This window comes from Pongo pygmaeus, chromosome 16 (assembly GCF_028885625.2).
Source record: "Pongo pygmaeus isolate AG05252 chromosome 16, NHGRI_mPonPyg2-v2.0_pri, whole genome shotgun sequence".
Classification (NCBI taxonomy): domain Eukaryota; kingdom Metazoa; phylum Chordata; class Mammalia; order Primates; family Hominidae; genus Pongo; species Pongo pygmaeus.
In genome coordinates this window covers 106,021,600-106,042,341 of record NC_072389.2, presented here as the reverse complement: position 1 = coordinate 106,042,341, position 20,742 = coordinate 106,021,600, and the positions used below count along the sequence as shown (strand labels likewise).

The 20,742-nt window shown below is 48.3% G+C and overlaps 1 protein-coding gene across 4 annotated transcripts in view; it reads left to right on the top strand.

The window, feature by feature from the left end:
• Window positions 1-20,742, top strand: part of ADAMTS17 (ADAM metallopeptidase with thrombospondin type 1 motif 17) — a 368,411-nt gene that overhangs the window by 83,210 nt on the left and 264,459 nt on the right. For all 4 annotated transcript variants that reach the window (XM_063653072.1, XM_063653073.1, XM_063653074.1 and 1 more), the window contains exon 7: window positions 5,278-5,321. In XM_063653072.1, the coding sequence (XP_063509142.1) occupies window positions 5,278-5,321 (44 nt within the window). The remainder of the gene's footprint in view (window positions 1-5,277; window positions 5,322-20,742) is intronic.

Sequence of the window (20,742 nt, the reverse complement as noted above, 5' to 3'; positions counted from 1 at the left end):
GTGCCGCAGCATTCAGATGAAAGGTACCATGATTTGAGAGTGGATTCGATTTAGGGAGCAGCAAGAGTCCTTGGGAACTGTGTCTGTGCATGATCATAAGTAAATGGAGCTGATTTTCCAAATGGTAATTATATTTGGTCTGAAAGACTTTCCTAGAGAGGAACGCTGAACAATGTCATCTGTGGAATATGCAGCTAAACTCCCAAGGTTTCTACTTTGAGAAGAGTTTTCATAAATACTATGGAAAATCTATAGTTTCTGGTGTTTTGCTAAAAAATAGTTAATGGCTTATGGTAATTTTCCCTACATTGGAAAAAGTTTTCTCTCTTTCCTGCTGTTTCCTTTCATTGAGTGGAGAAAGCACTTGTAAGTGGTCTGCATTTGGGGATGAATGGCAGTTTTTTCCAGAGGCAATAAATGTCACCAAGATGACTGTTGACAAGACATCTGTGTTAGCCCTTGTACAAAGAGACCTCGGCAGTCATGACGCACCCTCAATGCAAAGATGCTATGAGTTAGACTTTCTTTTCATTTTTTGCCCTCCTAACTTACCACAGAGGAAATATTTTGTGTAAAAATGTTTTCTACACCTCACACTTTTTACAATGGCTACTGTAAAACAAAATGATATGGTTTTGCTGTGTCCCCACCCAGATCTCATCTTGAATTCCCACATGTTGTGGGAGGGACCTGGTGGGAGGTAATTGAATTGTGGGGGCAGGTCTTTCTTGTGCTGTTCTCGGGATTGTGAAGAAGTCTCACAAGATCTGATTATATAAGGGGGTGTTTCCCTACACAAGCTCTCTTCCCCTGCCTGCTGCCATGTGAGATGTGCCTTTCGCCTTCCAGCATGATTGTGAGGCCTCCCCAGCCACGTGGAACTGTAAGTCCATTAAACTTCTTCTTTTGTAAATTGCCCGGTCTTGAGTATGTCTTTATCAGTGGCGTGAAAATGGACTAACACGCAAAACAATGGAAAATAACAAGTGTTGGAAGAATGTGGAGAAATTTGAACTCTTTTGTGCACCATTGATGGGAATGTAAAATGGTGCAGCCACAATAGAAAACCAGATGATGGTACCTCAAAAAATCAAAACTAGAGTTACCATATGATCCTACTTCTGAACCCAAAAGAACTGAAATTCAAAATAATTGAAAGCAGAGACTCTGATACTTGAACACTCATGTTCACAGCAACATTATTCATGACAGCCAAAAGGTGGGAGTGACCTGTATGTCCATCGATGGATGAATGGGTAAACAGATATGCTGTATATGTACAAGAGAATATTACTCAGCCTTAAAAAGGAAGGAGATTGTGACACGTGCTATAACATGGATGAACCTCAAGGACAAATACTGCATGATTCTACTTACATGAGGTACCTACAGTAGTCAGATTCGTAGAGATAAAGAATGGTGGTTGCCAGAAGCTGGGGAGAAGGGAGAATGGGGAGTTATTATTTCGTGGGTACAGAGTTTTGGTGTGGGATGACGGAAGGGTTTTGGAGGTGGATAGCGGTGATGGTTGCATGACAGTGTGAATTTAATTAACATTACTGAGCTTTACACTCAATGGTTAAGATAGTAAATTTTATGTTCATGTATTAGCACAATAAAAAAAATTCATAATAAAAATGTTCTGTTCTAACTAAACACATTGGAGAGGGATCCTAATTGCATGGCAGTGGTTCTGGGTGAGGATGCTGGGGGCGTGGGCAATGTCCTTACCCATGTACACAGAAAACAAGGTTTCGTCAGCCGTAGGCTGCTGGGGTCTGGATGAAGGATGCATTTGGCGTCTTGCATAGCTGTTAGCTGTTGCCGGCCCGGGAGCCCGAGCTTTCTTCTGCATTTTGGGCTGACGCCTTGAAGCTACATGAGCAATCACAGTCCCTCTCACCTGCTGCTGTGGAGCTGCTGGACTGAAAGATCAGTGCACGTCCTGTCTTCTGGGTCCTCGCAGATGTTAAATTGAAGATCTCCTTGAAGGATGGGGGAGGCCGCACTGGAGTCGGGCAGGAAGCTGAGTTGGCCAGGAAGCCTTGTATAATAACTAGAGGTAGAGAGCTGCAATTCCCTAGGTTGGGATAATAACGGGCTGATGTTTTCACAAGGAGATTGGGTGCGAGGCAGCTGCTGCCCTGGAGAAGCTGTCATTTCCTCCCACCATAACCCGAGCTGAGGCTGCACGGGCCTGGCTGCGCTCAGGGGACAGCTTCCAGGTCCTGAGCTAGGACTGGCCAATGTGAGAATTTCCTCCTGTTTAAGGTTCTTTTTTCACCTTCTGGGCTGTGGCCAAGCTGGACAGTGTAATCTCCCAGACATTCCCTGACAAACAGGTGGCTAGGTGGCTGCCGTGGAGGACATGAGCATGACATCATGTCCAGCAGGAGCTGCTGAGCCAGAGTGGTTGAAGCTGGGTTTTCTGCAGCTGTGTCTGGGACTAGGAAGGACCCCTGAGTGGACTGGGCCTGGGGTCACATGGAGCCCACACAGAGGCCAGGGCTCGGGGGGCTTCAGCACCTGGGAGGGCTTCACCTTGGGCTCCACATCTGACCCAGAAAGCCGAGAACGCAGAGCACTCCTCCTTGAAGTCGAGAACTCCTCCTTGAGCCTGGGCCTGTGCTCCGGGTGAGAGTGCCTGGGAGACGCCACAGCAGACACAGCTGGCCCGAAGCTGCACCACCAGGATCCCGCTGGCCAGACCTTCCCCTCCAGCATAATACCATCTAACTCCTCGGGACACCCTTCCCTTCACCTTCTGCCAAGGGACCCTCTTGCCAGGCTTTGCGCGTGGTGAAGTCTCAGCAAGTACCCGTGGAACTTGGTGTTAGGCTCCCAGGCTTCCCACGCGCGTGAGGCTGTGGCTGCTGGGTAGCTTGCAGGGCCCCTTGAAAGGGTCTGGAAACGTCAGTGAATTAATAAAAGAATGTATTAAGTCCCAGCTGTATGCCTGGCTGTGAGTTATGCACAGGACCAGCTGTGTAACTTGTGGTGCCCCATGCAAAATGAAAACATGGACCCCGCGACAGCAGAGCGTTAGCCCAGGACATGGGTCAGACACCCACAAAGCCAGCCCTGTCATGCAGATCCACGTCAGCCTCAAGGGATGCACCTTGGGGTTTCAATGGATGTAGGGGCTGGGAGCCGAGTCTAGCCCTCACTTTTTTCATTCCTGAAGTGAACCCTACAGTCCCTGCCTGGGGGTTTGACATGAGTTGGCAGTGGGATGACATAAAAAGTGGGTGCTCCCGATAATGAATGGAACAAAGCCAGGTTCCCTGGAGATAAAGCAGCCCCTGCAGGCAGGTGGCTTGCTGCTTCTCTTCTGAGAAAGGACCTTGAACAGGAAGGAAAGAGATTCAGATTCAGCTGACCTTTTCAAGACAGGCCTCTAATTGAGTGTGGCTGTCCCTCCCTGAGCTGAACACACCTCTTCCTCCGGTGAAGCAGTGGGTGGTGCCTCGGGGTCTGTCATTTGAGACTGGCTGTTTCCCCTCAGGGCAGCCACTGGCTGGGAGAACGCATGGAGATGGAGTCCTCCTCAGCCAACAGGGCTGGCTCTCTGCAAAATAGAGCCCGCCTTGGTCTTGGCCTGCGGCTTCACTTCTCTTCTGTCAGACTGAGGCCTCGGTCCCTTTCTCCCTTTGCCCAGCTGAGACAATGGGGCAAAGCTTTAAATATGTCCTGTTCACAACTCTGAGAAACCCTGGAGCAAGGTCCTGGGCCAGCCTGGTCTTTGTATGAGAGAGAGAGAGAGAGAGAGAGTGTGTGTGTGTGTGTGTGTGTGTGTGTGTGTGTGTTGCTCAAAACACCAGAATTGGGAAGGGTGCTGAATGTTGGGCTGGGGCTAGGTAGGTATGGGGCCAGTGAGCACAACTATGACTCTAATTTTCTTTGCTTTCCCCTCTGCCAGTGCTGCTTCTATCGCCTATTCCTTCATCTTCTAAAAGGGGGTCTGATGGAAAAATCAAGTCACTAGGCCTTTTCATCTCTTTATGATATTCCTTCTCCATTTCCCTGAAGGTCACCTTGCTTTTGGAGTGAGGTGATGAAAAGTGTGGGTCTCAAGTGTTCTTTGGGCCCTGAGAGAAGATGGGCATGGGGCCTGGGAGGGGCCGTGTCTGGGCCAGGTTGTGGCTCCTCAGCCGGCTCCCAGGCTGAGTCCTGCCCCAGCCAGCCCTCTGTAGTTGATCCCTGACCATGGAAACTTATAAAGAACCATAGGAATGATCCAGTATTAGAAAAGAAGAGCCTAGACCCCTGGTTTCCCCACAAGAGGCCAGATGAACCCCTTGTACTTGCAGAGCCAGGGCTGGACCAGGTTTCAACCATCTTTGCTCTCTCACTGGTCCACAGATGCCACCCACCCAGGAGATCCTGGGGAGCTTTAAGGAATACAGTTTTTTAATTCCTTCAACTTTTAAGTTCTGGGGTACGTGTGCAGGATGTGCAGGTTCATTACATAGGTAAACATGTGCCATCGTGGTTTGTAGCACAGATCAACCCATCACCTAGGTATTAAGCCCGGAATCCGTTAGCTATTTTTCCTCATGCTCTCCCTCTTCTTCACCCCCTGCTCCCCTGGCTGTCCCTGGTGTGTGTTGTTCCCCACGATGTGTCCATGTGTTCTCATCATTCAGCTCCCACTTACAAGTGAGAACATGTGGTGTTTGCTTTTCTGTTCCTGCGTTAGTTTGCTGAGGATAATGGGCTCCAGCTCCATCCGTGTCCCTGCAAAGAACATGATCTCATTCCTTTTTAGGGCTGCATAGTAGAGGAATGCAGTTTTTAGAAATGACTTTTTGTTGTCTTCTCGTGAAAGCAATACATGGTCATTACAGCATCAAAAACCAGTTGCTGCCCAAATAGAGTAGCTTGGGGAAGTAAAGTAGCTTGGGGAAGTAGAGTAGCTTGGGGAGGCCACTGCAGTTGGATGCTATTGTCTGAGAATTGTCTCTGATCTGTGACTTGGCAAACATCTTCCAAAACATTTTCAGCTGCTGAAAGGAGTCCTTCCAGCAACTGTTATGTATAGAATAGTTCATCTGTAAAAGAAGGTTCTCGTGTGGGGTAAGTGGACCTACCCCTGGGAAATGTGGATGGGTTACTGTTGCCAAACGCTGCTGTTTGTTATCATTCACTGTAGCCTGTGTCCACTGGAAAAATAACATTGCAGGATGACTACTTGAGGTTAATTGACAGTGTTTTCTTCTCCCATTCTTGGGGATACTGCGTATACCTGATGATGGCTTTTTTTTTTTTTTTTTCCAGGACAGATTTCTGTGTACACAAAGATGAACCATGTGACACTGTTGGTAAGTTTAGAGTTGAAATAATAATCTAAGGGGCTGATACACCCTGGGAGAATCTGGAGACTTCTTGATCACAGTGGAGGAGCTGTCCTCAAACAAGCACTGCACATTCTGTTGCCTTGCTTCTTGTAAGTTGGTCTTTGACTTTCCTTTTTTTATTTTCCTGAAATGTTTTGAAGTTAGTTATGGCAGAAGGCATCTAGATGAAGGGTCATTAAGGAAGCTATGAAGAGTGACACCAAGGGGAAAAGCCACCAGGCTGTTCCACGGGGTCTGCAGTTGGGGGTGCATTTGGCTCTGAGCATTTTGGTCACCCAGGCAGGAGAGGCAGCCCGCTAAGCTACACAGTTATGGTCACCCAGGCAGGAGAGGCAGCCCGCTAAGTTACACAGTTATGGTCACCCAGGCAGGAGAGGCAGCCCGCTAAGCTACACAGTTATGGTCACGAGATGGAAGCTTAGCAGTTTGTTCTCATGCATGCAGATGACCTTTATTGACCTTTACCTTAAGGGTGACGTGTGACTATAGATTATAAGACATCCAGTCTCTTCCACCTGCCTTGGTGCCAGGCTACTCGCTTTTTAGTGACTAAAGACAGCACTGAAAGTGGCATGCGGTGCTGAGAAAACACCCTTTCCTTCTTCACCTTCCCCTCCTCTTCTCGCTTCCCCTCCCTCATCTTCCCTTCCCCCCACCTTCCCCTCCCTCATCTTCCCTTCCCCCTACCTTCCCCTCCCTCATCTTCCCTTCCCCCCTACCTTCCCCTCCCTCATCTTCCCTTCCCCCCTACCTTCCCCTCCCTCATCTTCCCTTCCCCCTCTACCTTCCCCTCCCTCATCTTCCCTTCCCTCTCTACCTTCCCCTCCCTCATCTTCCCTTCCCCCCTACCTTCCCCTCCCTCATCTTCCCTTCCCCCCTACCTTCCCCTCCCTCATCTTCCCTTCCCCCCTACCTTCCCCTCCCTCATCTTCCCCTCCCCCTCAACCTTCCCCTCCCCCTCAACCTTCCCCTCCCCCTCAACCTTCCCCTTCACCTGCCATTTTCCTCTCTCTCCCGTCCTCAGTTATGTCTGGTTTGTTCTTGAGTTCTCATGGATTTCAAATGGAAACCATTCTTTGAGTGTAGGAACACAGTGTTTGGTTAATACAGGCACAATGCCAAGGGTGTTTCCAGTTTTGCCTGCCATAACACAAACCTTTGTTCATCGGGAGGTCGAAATATAGTATTGCATTGCCAGAATCAAAATTGTGAATCGTGTATGTTTAGAATTGTAGTAAAATCGAAGAAAACAGTATAGGTGTGAAAAATATATAATGTTATGAAATTCACATGTTGAAAACCTGAGCTTCTGGTGGAGCCCCAGCAGTGAGTAATCCCAAGCCTTTGTTCTGGCTCTACCACGTGCCAGCTGGGTGGCCTTGGGTGTGTCTCCACTTTGGTTTCTTAGTCCATCAAATGATCACTTTGGGTTAGGTGACTCACAAGACCCTTCAGAATCTAATATAATGATAGCTACCATTCATGTCACATTTTAGAGTTTACAAAATTATTTTTGATATATTACACTTCATTGGTCCTCTAACCAGATCTGAGAGCAAGATGTCAAGCAGCAACCAGCCAGCTCCTCCTGCTTTGTTATTTGGGGGCTGTCTCCATGAGGGAATTGCTAGGCAAAGGCCATGTGAAGTATGCTTCCCTGGAGTGCTGGCTGACACAGGCCCAGGTCAGGTTGGGGCCATGGAGACTTGTATGGGCTGAACTCTGTCTGTCAACAGGGCTGCTAGGCATGTGCTGTTTCTAGGAGTGGCTGCCCTTTCCTGGGGTTCACGGGTCAGGCTTGGCCACAGTACCCATGTCCAGGGGTGCCTCTGCTCCGTGCTCCTCCTGCTTCCTGGCTTGCCCCGTGGAGACATAATCTCTCAATCGTGTGGCCCTTGCCTGTACTTCTCCCCTGGCAGCCCCTGAGCAAAACAGAGCCCAGCTCTGGCCTCCAGGCTGTGTGTCCTTCGGCACCTGGCACTGGATTGAGAGGCTTGGTCACTCCTGTTGGTTGGTTGATTAAATGAAGAACTGAATGAATGAATGAATGAACGAATGCAGGTGAAGGGACTCCAACTCCAGTGTTCATTAAAACCATGTATCCAATGGTGTAGTTTTCTTCCATAGGATTTATAGCTAGCTTTCCGTTTCTTTTGAATACATAAAAGCTTTCTCTTTTGATGGGAATATGCCATTAATTGTGATTATATTCTGTGTTCAGGCCCCCGGTGAAGAGCAGGCAGCTGCTTCAAATCAAGCATCTTCTCCTTTCCTAAGCCACATCACCATACTACTGTTTAGTGGTTTGCTCGGGCTGCCGTAACAAAATGCCACACAAACTGAGTGGCTTCAGCAACAGAAAAGTGTTGTCTCACAGATCTGGAGGCTGGAAGTCCTAGATCCAGGTGTCGGCAGGCTTGGCCTCTCCTGAGGCCTCTGTCCTTGGCTGTCGCTGGCTGCCTTCTCCTGTGTCCTCTTGTAGCCTTTCCTCTGTGTGCACCTGCCTGCTGTCTCTCCTGCTTGTAAGGACGCCAGTCATACTGGCCTAGAGCCCCCTCTATGAACTCACATAACCTTAATTAGCTTTTTGTTGTTGGTGAGATAGAGTCTCGCTCTGTCGCCCAGGCTGGAGTGCAGTGGCATGATCTTGGCTCACTGCAACCTCTGCCTCCCAGGTTCACGCTCTTCTCCCGCCTCAGCCTCCTGAGTAGCTGGGACTACAGGCACCTGCCACCACACCTGGCTAATTTTTTTGTATTTTTAGTAGAAATGGGTTTTCACCATGTTAGCCAGGATGGTATCGATCTCCTGATCTCATGATCCATCTGCCTCGGCCTCCCCGAGTGCTGGGATTACAGGCATGAGCCACTGTGCCTGGCCAACCTTAATAAGCTTTTTAAAGGTCCTCTCTCTACCTATAGTCACATTGGGAGTTAGGGTTTCTACATAAGAATTTTGTGGGGACACGAGTCAATCCATAGCACCGCTCATTTGATACTTTGCCACATGTTACTAGGGAGCATCTTATGTCCTCATATCCCCTCCCAGGTGCATACGTCTCACTTCCTTAACAAGAAAGTCTTTTAATGGTCGGGACTGGGTGGAGTCACTGTTCTTCATGTGACAGCTGGTTGGCTGAGGGCAGAACCAGCCTATCTCCTGATCCCCAGCGCGTGTTCTTTCTAACACCTCAGTGATTTTCAGCTTCTCCAAAGGAGCTGCTGCCTTTTTTTCTTTTTTAAAAAAATTAAACTTATATGGTGTTTTATTAGTATATGTTTATTTTAATGTGTCATATTTTGCTTGTACAGATGATTAAGCCAGTCAGAACAATGGGATGATTTGATGAACAGAAAAATATAAAAACTGGGGTTATGGCAGTCATATATTGATCTCTGCATCCAATTTATTTATGGACTTTAAAATGTTTTTATTTTGAATAATTATACAGTCATGATCATTGCCAAAAGAGTACAGAGAGGTCTGTTGTACCTATCACCCAGCTTTGTCCAGTGGTAACATCTGACATAACTGCAGTACCCTCTCAGAACCAGGAAATGGATGGACCTGATGGAGTGAACTAGACTACAGCTCTTCATCAGGCTTTACTGGTTTCTGCATGCACTCGTTTGTTGGTATGCTTTTGTATAAAGTTCTGTGGCGTCTTATTACATGAGGAGCTTTGTCCATCCACCATGACAATCAGGAACAGAAGTCCATGGCCGATGAGATGCCCCCTCGGACTGCCTCTTAAGAGCCACTCCCTGCCACCCTCCCCTTCCCTAACCATTGGCACCATTTATCTGTATTCCATCTCTATGATCTTCTCATCCCGATATCCAGTTTATTTTTCATAGTTTGTTTTGATTGCGAAGAATGGAAAAATAATCTGAGTCACGTAGATGCATGCTTGCCAACGCTAAGAGATTTTCAGCAGCTGCCTTGAAACCTCAGGATCCAGCTCGAGCATGAGATACTATGTCTTGAGTTCTGTAGGAAAGGAGCCGTCTGGTACCTCAAGATAACTAGGAAAGCTTTGGGTTGCCAGTGTTGTGTAATTTGGTATATAACAGCGTTTTTTTGTTGTTTTAATTAGGGTGCAGCTCACATATATGTAAAGAAGGCAAAACTTGATGGATTTTTAATTTATGCCTATACTCATCTTTTTTGGCTTAATCTGGTATTTATTGAAATCATTTTAAAGCAATATCTTGAATTCTGCTTTAAATTGTGCTTTTTTATACTGTGGTAAAATATACATAACATTTGCCACCAGAAGCATTTTTAAGTGTACAATTCAGTGGCATCCAGTACATCCACATAGTTGTGCGGTCCTATGCCTCTACTCTTGAAACCACAACTCAGATTGAGATGAAGAGTGTCATCAGCCCTCCAGTTCCTTACGGCCTAACCCCCACCCTCAGTAGTCCCCCCACGGTAACCTGTTATTGTTAAGTGTTTTAATGAGTGTTTTTAAAATAGTTTAAAATAGATTTCAGATCTCAGTTTGAATGAAGCATTGGAATAAACTCTGAGGCGCTGCGAGGGTTTGGGGCTTCCATGAAAAATACTCTCCTCTGCATCAGCGCATTTGTCTCCACTGCCCAGTCTGCATTCCTGATTGTGAGGAATGAGCCAAGGGCGCCTATCAGAAGGGGGCTGCCGCCAGGCTGGGAGACTGGCTTGGAACACAGGCAGCACCTGGGGGAGCTCCGGAAGTGGGGAGGCCACTGGCATCACACAGAAGTTAGTGGCAAGGCCTGTCTGGTCCATGTGCCACCACGGCTGGGGAGTGACCTCCATCTCCCCCAACAGCCCAGGGTCCTGTGGTCTGCCCCTCCCCACCCCACCTGCACTGGAGTGAGGGAGATTCTGGCCTTTGGGCTTGCATAGGAGAGGCAACAGCACCTCCCACGAAGAACGCATGTTGAGGGTAAAGGTTCCCAAAGGGGATCACCGTGCTTTTAGCCAGGCGGGGGGATGAATGCCAGACAGCCCACGATGACCAATACCCACTGCACCCTTCAGATCTTTTGGTGAAGATTGAAACACAAGGCTTAGCATCTCTAGGCTTCACAGGGATGCTAGTGATGTAGGCAAAGTTGGTATTTCCAAGGCCCTGATTCTCCTGAGCCCTGCAGTGCTGAGGCCTCGCCACACTCCTCTGTACTGGGTGGATTTGAGTGAGCAGATGAATGGGCATGCTTTTAAAAAGTCACACAAGGGCCAGGCATGGTGGCTCACGCCTGTAATCCCATCACTTTGGGTGGCCGAGGTGGGCGGATCACCTGAGGTCAAGAGTTTGAGACCAGCCTGATCAACGTGGTGAAATTCTGACTCTACTAAAAATGCAAAAATTAGCCAGGCGTGGTGGTGGGCACCTGTAATGCCAGCTACTCAGGAGGCTGCGACAGGACAATCATTAGAACCTGGGAGGTGGAGGTTGCAGTGAGCCAAGATCGCACCACTGCACTCCAGCCTGGGCAACAGAGTGAGACTCTGTCTCAAAAAAAAAAAAAAAGTCACACTGGAACCACCCTTCCTCCTTCCCTCCTGGCAGTGACATGGGCTTCGCAGGCTTCGTTGGAATGGGAAAGATAGCAAGGATGACCCCTTGGGAATTCTGCTGATCTCCACCTTGGAGGAAGTCACTGTAAGGCAGGAGGATCTGGAACAAGCCGCCATCCCCTCACTGAGTGGCCCCCACTCTGCACCTGTCAGACCTTCTCTTTGTGGGGTGTGCGCATTTCCGCTGTTGAACTCTTCATCCGGAGCTGTCTGCTTTCCAGCCACTGTTGTGACATAGGTGCTGTCCTGGGTGAGAAGAGGGAGGTGACAAGACAGGGACGTGGCAGAGATGAGACCTCAGGAGGTCATGCCTGCCCTTTGTGTTCCTCTTCCAGATGCATACCCTCTAGGCCTCTCTCTGGCAGTGGCTGAAGACAGCAGCTGCTTCTCTCCAAGCCTGGCTGGCCAGGCAGGCATCTGAGTGATGCTCAGTGGATGTGGAGCATTGGTTTTCTCCTACCCGTGCCTCCAAATTGAGCTACGGTGGTTTTTGTGTCAGCCTAAATCAAGCTAGTCTTCTTTTTTCCCCTTGCTTGGTCTCCTAATATTTTTTAATTAATGGAAGGGCCTCCCTTTTCCTTGTCCCGTGAAGGGGAGGGGTGATCCTACAGGAGGAAGTGGAGATGTTCCACTGTTGCAGGCTGAAGGCTGAGTTGAGGCTGTGGAGGAGCTTGGAGTCTGGTCTGTGTGCTGGGGCCCAGCGGCTGTGGCTTGAGGGTCCCATGGCTTTCCCTGAACTGGGGGGGAAGGACCCCCTCCTTGGGTCACCCCTGGCACTGGTACCACAGTCTCTGATGGGTTTGGGTGGCATGAGGGGAGCTTGGTAGACGTGCCCACTGCCCTTCGGGTGTGAGGAAGAGCGTGTGGGTGGAGGAAGTGAAGGTGGGGGATGTTGCTGGCCAGGACGGTGGTGTTTGGGAACAAAGCATCAGTTTTGGAAATGTGTGTCAGGCCAGCCCACCATAAGGCCACGAAACCAAGAGGAGCTGGGGAACTGGCAAGAGGTGAGGGGGAGTGGGTGTGGGTAATGGACGGTGTTGTGTGCTGGACCTATTGAGTTTTTATGAATTGAATGTGTCAAAGAGGAAGAGAAGCTGTGAACCCTGTGATGTTATCAATTAGGTAAGAAAGAAATGCCACCTTTTATGCGTAAAAACAAACATATGAAAATGGACCCATCTGACTGTGCTTCCTCCCTTCCACATTAGTCACCCCGTGGCCCTTCACTTATCCCAGCCCTGGCGTCCTTGCTGGTTGGTGCGTTCCCTCTGGGGAATTTCCGTCACAAGTGAGCCAGCGTTGTCTGTGTTATCGTGGTGGTGGTACGTCTTCACTCTGTGAGGGTGGTTTTGGGTTGTCAAAAAGAGGTGTCAAAAGTTTTCTTTGCTGGGTGAGGCTGGCAAGTCGTGTTTGAGATACAAAGATACAAATAAAGTTTTACTGGCTAGACTACCTCTTGGGTTTCTTTGCTTCTTGGGGCTCTCCTATCTGCTTGTTCCACTGTATTGTTATTCCTTGTAAGCTGACAGAAGGCAGATTTCAATTGTGCTTCCAGACTGTGTGTTAGAAGTATAGTCTCCAGGCCAGGTGTGGTGGCTCATGCCTATAATCCCAGCACTTTGGGAGGCTGAGGTGGGTGGATCACTTGAGGTCAGGAGTTCAAGGCTAGCCCGGCCAACATGGCAAAACCCTGTCTCTACAAACAAAATACAAAAAATTATCCGGGTGTGGTGGTGGGTGCCTGTAATCCCAGCTACTCGGAAGGCTGAGGCAGGAGAATCGCTTGAACCTGGGAGGTGGAGGTTGCAGTGAGCCGAGATTGTGCCACTGCACTCCAGCCTGGGCGACAGAGAGAGACATTGTCTCAAAAAATAAATAAATAAAAATAAATAAAAAGGCAAACCACTTGAACAGATACTTTACAGATACATGGATGGCAAATAAGCTTATGAAAAAATGATATCACTAGCCTGTAGCAAAATGCAAAATTAAAGCTATGATGAAATATGGCTATGGAATGGATAAAATACAATTAAAAAAAAAGTGTAGTCCCCAGGCATTGCCTCCAAGGGCAAATGACTCCTTCAAATGAGTAAGTTCTGAAGTGGCTTTCTCCTTACCTAGGACCCATCGCACTTTTGGGCCCTGTTCTGGGCTTATCCACACTATGTCGTTGGTGTCTACTCTGAGAAGGTTACAAAGGGGAAGAGGCTTAATTACATATTCGTCGTTCCAAATTAGACAACTTGCGGTCTTTAGCAAATTCATCTGTTTGTCAGAGGCTACCTTGGTATTTATAATTATGCTTTTGACCATGTTCTTTGCTTTTTGAGAGGTTTTATGAAAGGTTTCAATTTGGGGACTCAAATATGCTTACATCTAGCCATCAAGAGTGCAGAAATTTTTGGCAAGGTTCACTTTCATCATACTATTAAAAAATAGACCATCTGCTTAAAAGACTTAGGAAAGTCACATGCTATTCATTTTAGGGCTTCGTATCCCACAAATTCAGCTTGGATTTCTCGGCTGATTGAGTTGCCTGGAAAACAAAAAAGTGGAGGCTTTAGGAAACTAGTTTCCTTTCTCACAGGTTTAGCTTTAAGCATCAGTAGAGTATTTCCTCCGAAATGCCAATTAGGTTGTGTCTGATTGTTGGAGAGGGTCTGCGAAAGACTGTGTGTAGGAGCTGTTAGGCCTAAGAGAACAGAAGAGGACAAGGACTGGCGATCCCGAGACCATTCCTGCCTTGACCTCTGGTGGTTGCTCTGTGCACCGCTTAAAGATAGTGACTGGGGTGAATAAACATGTAAGTGATGCATGTGTCTATACCTACACACAAATACCAGACACATATGTACACACGTACACACATACCTCGGCGCTCATGCATGCCTGGGGTGCCTGCACACACACAGAAGTGTGCAGTGTGTGTGCTTCCCATACCTTAAGGCCTGGCGAGGCTCCATCTATGCCTACAAAATCTGTAAGTTCTCTACCAGTGCTTGTTAGATCCTCCCAAGAAGATCTGTCTGCCCTGGGAACAACAAAATAAGATCCCACTGCGGGAGGTTTGTGTTTGAGACTTGGCTGGAAGTCCATACTGAAACCAGTTGCCCCAGGGGACCAAGTTCAACTTTTCTTGTTCTTCCTGCCAGAGTTGTGTCTAAGGTTACATAATGGCTGAACTACATTAGAAAATGGTGAAAATATGTAGGTATGTTTTTGCATGGGATGGGCTTCTACCAGCCCTTTGGAGATGTAGAACCAACATTTACTTTGGAACTAGACAGAGACCAACAAAACGCAGGGCTGTGCATGAATGCCTTTTGGGCTGGAAAGCAAGAGGGCTGAGCAAGCAAAGCAGCTCCCCTTGCAGGGTTTCCAGCCGTGACCTTTCAAATGCAGGCCCAGAGCCCCCTTCATTGTTCTGGCTGGGAAAGTAAGTGTCCTGTAAGAGTGTCCTTCCTTGAGGTGGCTGGTGAGTACTTTCCCAGGCCCCTGCCTGTGAGGGGATTCCGAAACAGACCTCCCTTCCAGGTTGGCAGCTGCGAACCTGCACAAGATAAAGATATTGGTGACATTGGTGTCAGTTCAAAGCCCACTGCTCTGTCATTCTTTCACAGCTTCAGTGTGACAAGAGCAGAAGGAGTGTCTCTTGTTCTCTCAGTGTTTCTGTTCCTCATGGCCAAGGAGCGCCTCATGACAAGCTTGGAATGCAGTTGCATGCTTCATTGCCTTACAGTGCGGCTGTTACTCTAGTCATGCAATTCTGAGTCAGCCTGACCCTTTATTGGGTTTGTTAGAAACAAACCAACAAAACCCTCCCCGAAAACACGAGAGGGAATAGAATTGTGAATGGAAACTAGGCCTTGAAGTGATGCCTCCTCTGTCACTGTGAGTCCTGAAGAGCTCTTAGAGCCTGTGTGCTGCCTGTTCATAAACAGCCTGCACTCGCCGGTACAGGAGAGGCAAGGAGAACAGGTACCATCTGCAGCCAGTGCCATTGGAACAAGGCCCCTGCTCTGGTTGGAACAAGCCAAGGAAATCGCAGGCTGAGAGCCAGGGAAGGGCTCCCTGTACAGTGGCCCTCAAGTTCCTGTTTACCACCTGCAGGGGCCCTTCATCTCCATGATGGAGGCTGAGCCCATCACCAGGTGCCACCCATGAGAAGCGGGGACAGGCATGACTCCTCTTTATGAAACCATCAGATCTCATGAGACTTATTCACTATCACCAGAACAGCACAGGAAAGAACTGCCCCCATAATTCAATTACCTCCCACCAGGTCCCTCCTATGACATGTGGGAATTATTGGAGCTAGATGAGATTTGGGTGGGGACACAGCCAAACCGTATCAGTAAGTCAAGGAGAGGGGTGGACAAGATTGGCTCTGCAGTTAAACCTGCATTCAAATCTTGCTTGTCCACCACTGTCTTTGAGTGACTTACTGATACAGTTTGGCTGTGTCCCCACCCAAATCTCATCTAGCTCTAATAATTCCTACGTGTTATGGGAGGGACCGGGTGGGAGGTAATTGAATTACGGGGGCAGGTCTTTCCTGTGCTGTTCTGGTGATAGGGAGTAAGTCTCATGAGATCTGATGGTTTCTTAAAGAGGAGTTCCCCTGAAGAAGCTCTCTCTGGCCTGCCACCATGTAAGACGTGACTTTTCTCCTCTTTGCCTTCTGCCATGATTGTGAGGCCTCCCCAGCCATGTGGAACTGTGAGTCCATTAAACCTCTTTTCCTTTATACCCAGACTCTGGTATGTCTTTATTAGAAGTGTAAGAATAGACTGATACACTTACCTAATATCCTCTGCTCTGTTTTCTCATCTGGAAAATGGGGATAATAGTATCTAGGGTTGTTGTGAGGGTTAAAGGGGATGACTAATCACACTCATTAGGATGACCACTTTCATTTCATTTTGTTTTGTTTCGTTTCGTTTCTTTTCTTTTTTCTTTCTTTTTTTTTTTTTTTTTTTTTTTGAGATGGAGTCTTGCTGTATCACCCAGGCTGGAGTGCAGTGGTAGGATCTCGGCTTACTACAACCTCTGCCTCCTGGGTTCAAGCAATTCTCCTGCCTCAGCCTCCCACGTAGCTGGGATTACAGGCGTGCGCCATCACGCCTGGCTAATTTTTGTATTTTTAGTAGAGATAGTGTTTGACCATGTTGGCCACACCGGTCTGGAACTCCTGACCTCAGGTGATCCACCCTCCTTGGCCTCCCAAAGTACTAGGATTACTGGCGTGAGCCACGGCAGCCAGCCAGAATGACCACTTTCAAAACCAGAAATAACAAATGTTGGCAAGGATGTAGAGAGATGGGAACCCTTGTACACTGCTGGTGAGAATGCAAAATGGTGCATCTGCTATGGAAAACAGTATGGTAGTTTCTCAAAAAATTAAAAAGTATGATTCAGGAACTCTACTTCTTGATACACATGCAAAAGAATTGAAAGCAGGGACTCAGATATTTGTACATCCGTGTTCATAGCAGCACTATTTACAATAGCCAGGATGTGGAAACATCCCAGGCGTTGATAGAGGGGTGAGTGGACAAACAAAAATATGGTTTAGCCACAAAATGGAATATTACTCAGCCTTCAAAAGGAAGGAGATACTGACACATGCTATAATATGGATGAACCTTGAGGACATTATGCTGAATGAAATAAGCCAGTCACAAAAGGACAAATACTGAATGAAGCCACTCACTTGAGGCATCTAAAGTAGTCGGTTTCATGGAGACAGAAAGTAGGATGGCAATTGCCAGGAGCTGAGGAATGTGGTAATGGGGAATTTGTGTTTAATGGGCAGAGTTTTTTTAGTTGAGGAAGATGAAAAGTTCTGTAGGTGGACGGTGGTGATGGTTGCACAACAGTGTGAATGTACTTAATGCCACAGAACTGTACACTTAGGTAAGGTGGTACACTTTATGTTATGTATACTTTCCATAATTTTTTTAAAGGAGTAAGATGACAGAGGGAGCAGTGTTGTGAATTTTATTTTCTAGTACTTCTTTGAGATTTTGTCCAAGAAAAATTATCAGGATGGGAGAAGGAGAATTCCTAGCAAAGGGGCTCCTCCTGCCTTCTCCCCTGGGAGGTGAGGGAGGAGTGATGAGACACAAATAGTGCAGGGTTTGAGGGTGGTGTGTGCAGGACGGGGAGGAGAGGTACTGCCCAGGATGGGAGAGGCTGCAGTGTGTGGGAGAGGATGGAGAGAGGGAGGGGGCATTTTAAGAAGTGTCACCAGGGGGTGAATTAGAGCCCTTTGAAATGTTCTTAAGGACATGCAAGTAGAGATTAGGGTGCCTTTGTAAGTTTCTTTTTTGGTTGCTAGGCTGTGCATCTTTGGCTTAGACTCCAGGGCCAGATTGGACCATGCGGGCACTGAGACTTACTGAAGTTACCGCTGATGTTTTTGGACAACGGACAATCCTCATTTGCATCTGGCATTAAAATCACCGCTTTAGAGTTGAGCCAAGAGTTCACTTTCCCAGTGACTGCTCAGCCGCTGGACTCACGGTGTAAAGAGCAGGGTCAGTCACGCCGAAGCCATTGCAGTGCTTGGAATTAACCACAAGGGCAGGATGCGAGTGACCCTCCAGAGTCAGAACTGCAATTTGAGGGAGAATGTTTGTTTGTAGCTTGCATATTTCAGGCAGTCCACCAGGCTCCTGTGGTCTTTGTGAGTTCATTAATTTGAAGAACCTTCACCCTCCCTTGTGAAATCTTAAGTTGGCTCTGAGTTTTTAACCTCAATTTCTACAGATATGCAGCGTAAGTGCTTCAGGAATGGGAAAGAAGGTTATGTCAGGGCGATCTGTTGGTCTGCTCTACCAGAGACCGAATCTGGGCCTGTCTACTATTTAGCACTTCAGTTTAAGCAACCTTTGGAATTACTGGCATAGACGACTTGGATTAGAAATTCCTAACAAGTGCTGTTGTGGTGAGAGGAAGCTTGACTGATGTATAGAAAAGGGCTGAGTCATGGTTAGACAAGAACTGAACCATGGTTAGGAAAGGCTTGAGTCATGGTTAGGTGAGCTGAGTCAAGGTTAGGAAAGGGCTGAGGGCCAAGTGACTGCCCTCTGCCTGGTGGAATGGGAGTGGAAGTGATATGAGCTATTTCAAGGCCTGGCCCAGCATCCATGAATGGCACCTGGGGGCTTTTTCTCCATTGGCCGACTGGCTAAGGTTGTCCACAGAGCTGGCAGCCATGGCCCCTGAAACATTGGATGTTACATAAGTGAGAAGTAAAGTGTGATGAGACACTGAGATTTGAGGCTTTGTTTGCTAAAGAAATTACCGCAATGATCAGAAGTGCAAGTGTGTGTATCTACAAGATCCTGCCCTTGAAATACTTTGAGGTCTCAAAGCGTTGAAGACTTCCATCCCTGTGGGGACTAAGAGGACAGTGGCAGTATCTCTACATTGAGGCTTACAGAACAACTTTGGCAGGTGACCTGCCAGGGTGTGGTGGAATTGAGGGGTAGAGCCAGAATCTTGAGTGATTTTTACTGAAGAATTAAAAAGTAGTCTTGGACTTGTAGGGGAAGAAAATTTAACTTTTTCCTCCACCCATATTAGGTTCATTGGCTGAGACCCTGAAAATTAGACTGACAGCAACAGCAAGAAAAGCCAGATTAGGCCAGGTGCAGGGGCTCACTCCTGTAATCCCAGCACTTTGGTAGACCAAGGCGGATGGATCACAAGGTCAGGAGTTCGAGACCAGCCTGACCAACATGGTGAAACCCTGTCTCTACTAAAAATACAAAAATTAGCTGGGCTCGGTGGCGGGCCTGGAATCCCAGCTACTCGGGAGGTTGAGGCAGGAGAATCGCTTGAACCCAGGAGGCGGAGGTTGCAGTGAGCTGAGATCCTGCCACTGCACTCCAGCCTGGGCAACAGAGCAAGACTCCGTCTCAAAAAAGAAAAGCCAGATTAACAAGAGAAAAAACAAACAGAAGTTGAGTATGAGCTGGGAGCTCTCAGCAATGAGGAACACAGAGGGGTGGTTAGAACTTGGGCTTATACTGCATCTTGACAAAGAATAATACATTCTTATAGGTGACAAGATGAAAGAAAAGGGCTGAGTTCTGGGTGGCAGATTGTGGGAAGGTCAGCTGTGGGGGAACTGCTGGAAGATGAAGGCTCATTACTTGAGTTTGTCATGTAGATTCCTCGGGTGCCCTCTGGACTGATGAGGGTCTGGGTCGTCTCCAGTGATTAACTTCTGTTCTTCCTGGTAGAGGAGTGAGGGGAGCACCTTTACAAATTCGTGTCTTGCTCTTTGGCGGAGAGTGGGAGGACAGAAAGCTTTCTTGTACCTGCTTCTTCTCCGTTGCTTTCAGCTCAAAATAATCCTTCGGCCACAGTGGCATATGTTGCTATCCTTCAGCCTTTGCTGTGGACTTGGAACACATTCCTGACATTGCTGAAGGCATCTGGGGCTGAGGAGGAAGAAGCAGCAGAGAGATTGCTGCTCCTTGAGAACAGGAGTCACTTAGGCCTGGGGATTGGAAAGGTGCCTGCAGCTCTGGTCTCTGGTGGCAGTCTGGGTGCTGACCAGCAGCTTCCCAGTCTCCATTAAGGGCCCAGAGCCAGCCTTGGGCTTGAGGTGGGGCCCAGTGCCCCTCCTGAGCAGCAGCTGGTTACAGGAATGAGTACAGTGATGACTGGACCCCCCCATGCTGATCCCGGTACATGTGGAGCAGGCTCACTGATCTGCTGCACTGATTCCGGTACACGTGGAGCAGGCTCACTCATCTGCTGCACAGCCTGGATTGTTGGGGTTGGGCACATTCTGGCTTTGCTGTGACTGGGGGAGAGACAGACATCTGGTTGTAGGACATCAGGTAAAGGTTTTCACCTGGAGACCACCTCCTCCTTTACTGGCTGAGGGTGGAGGGTGATCCTGAAGGTGGGGCGTGGTGCACATCTTTCCCCAGAGGGCTCACCATCCCTCCACTCCAGGGGTTGTAAGGTCCTGATGGAATTCCCACCTGAATTCTTTGTCAAATCAACTGCATAGGAGTGGCATGTGTCCATGTCCACCTTCCTCCTGGCCACACCATCTCCCTTCTCTCTGAAGTGCCCTGGACTGTGCTCCAGTAGCACCAGGCAGCTAGGGGAGCCTGGTGGCTCATTAGACGTCAAAGCATGGCAAGAGGCAGCCTCCATGGTTCCAGAGCCCATCTCCAGCACTTCCTCCTGCAACACTGGACAGAGACCCCCTTCTCATTGCTTCCACAAAGGGTAGCCTCTTCTTGCCACTTCCCCTGCTCGGGGGCGTCCACACAGTCCAGCATCTCACAGGCCTGGGAGTGGTGCCGAGATCTACACCTTTTTTTCCCTTAGCCTTGGAAAGCTGAAGAGCGTTGCTTTCAGCAGAGTCGACTGCGGTACCCCTGCACCAGTCATTATTGACAGGTAGGAAAGACCACAACCAACGCCGCTCCTCATCCCGTGCTTGCAGGAGTGATGAAAGTGAGACTGAGAACAGCTATCATTTTTTGAGAACTTCCTGGTCTTGGGTCATTTAATCTGCACAACACTGTGCGGGAGGTGCTGCTGTTCTTTCCATTTTGCATATGGGAAAACTGAGGTGCAGAGAAGGAGATGTTTTGCCCGAAGGCACACAGCTTGTAAGCAGCAAAGCTAGGCTCTGACCCCAGGCAGTTGGGTTACAGTCTTTTCTTTCTCACATTTAGTTTTCTTTTTTGAGGCGGAGTCTCACTCTGTTGCCCAGGCTGGAGTGCAGTGGCGCAATCTTGGCTCACTGCAACCTCCATCTCCTGGGTTCAGGCGATTC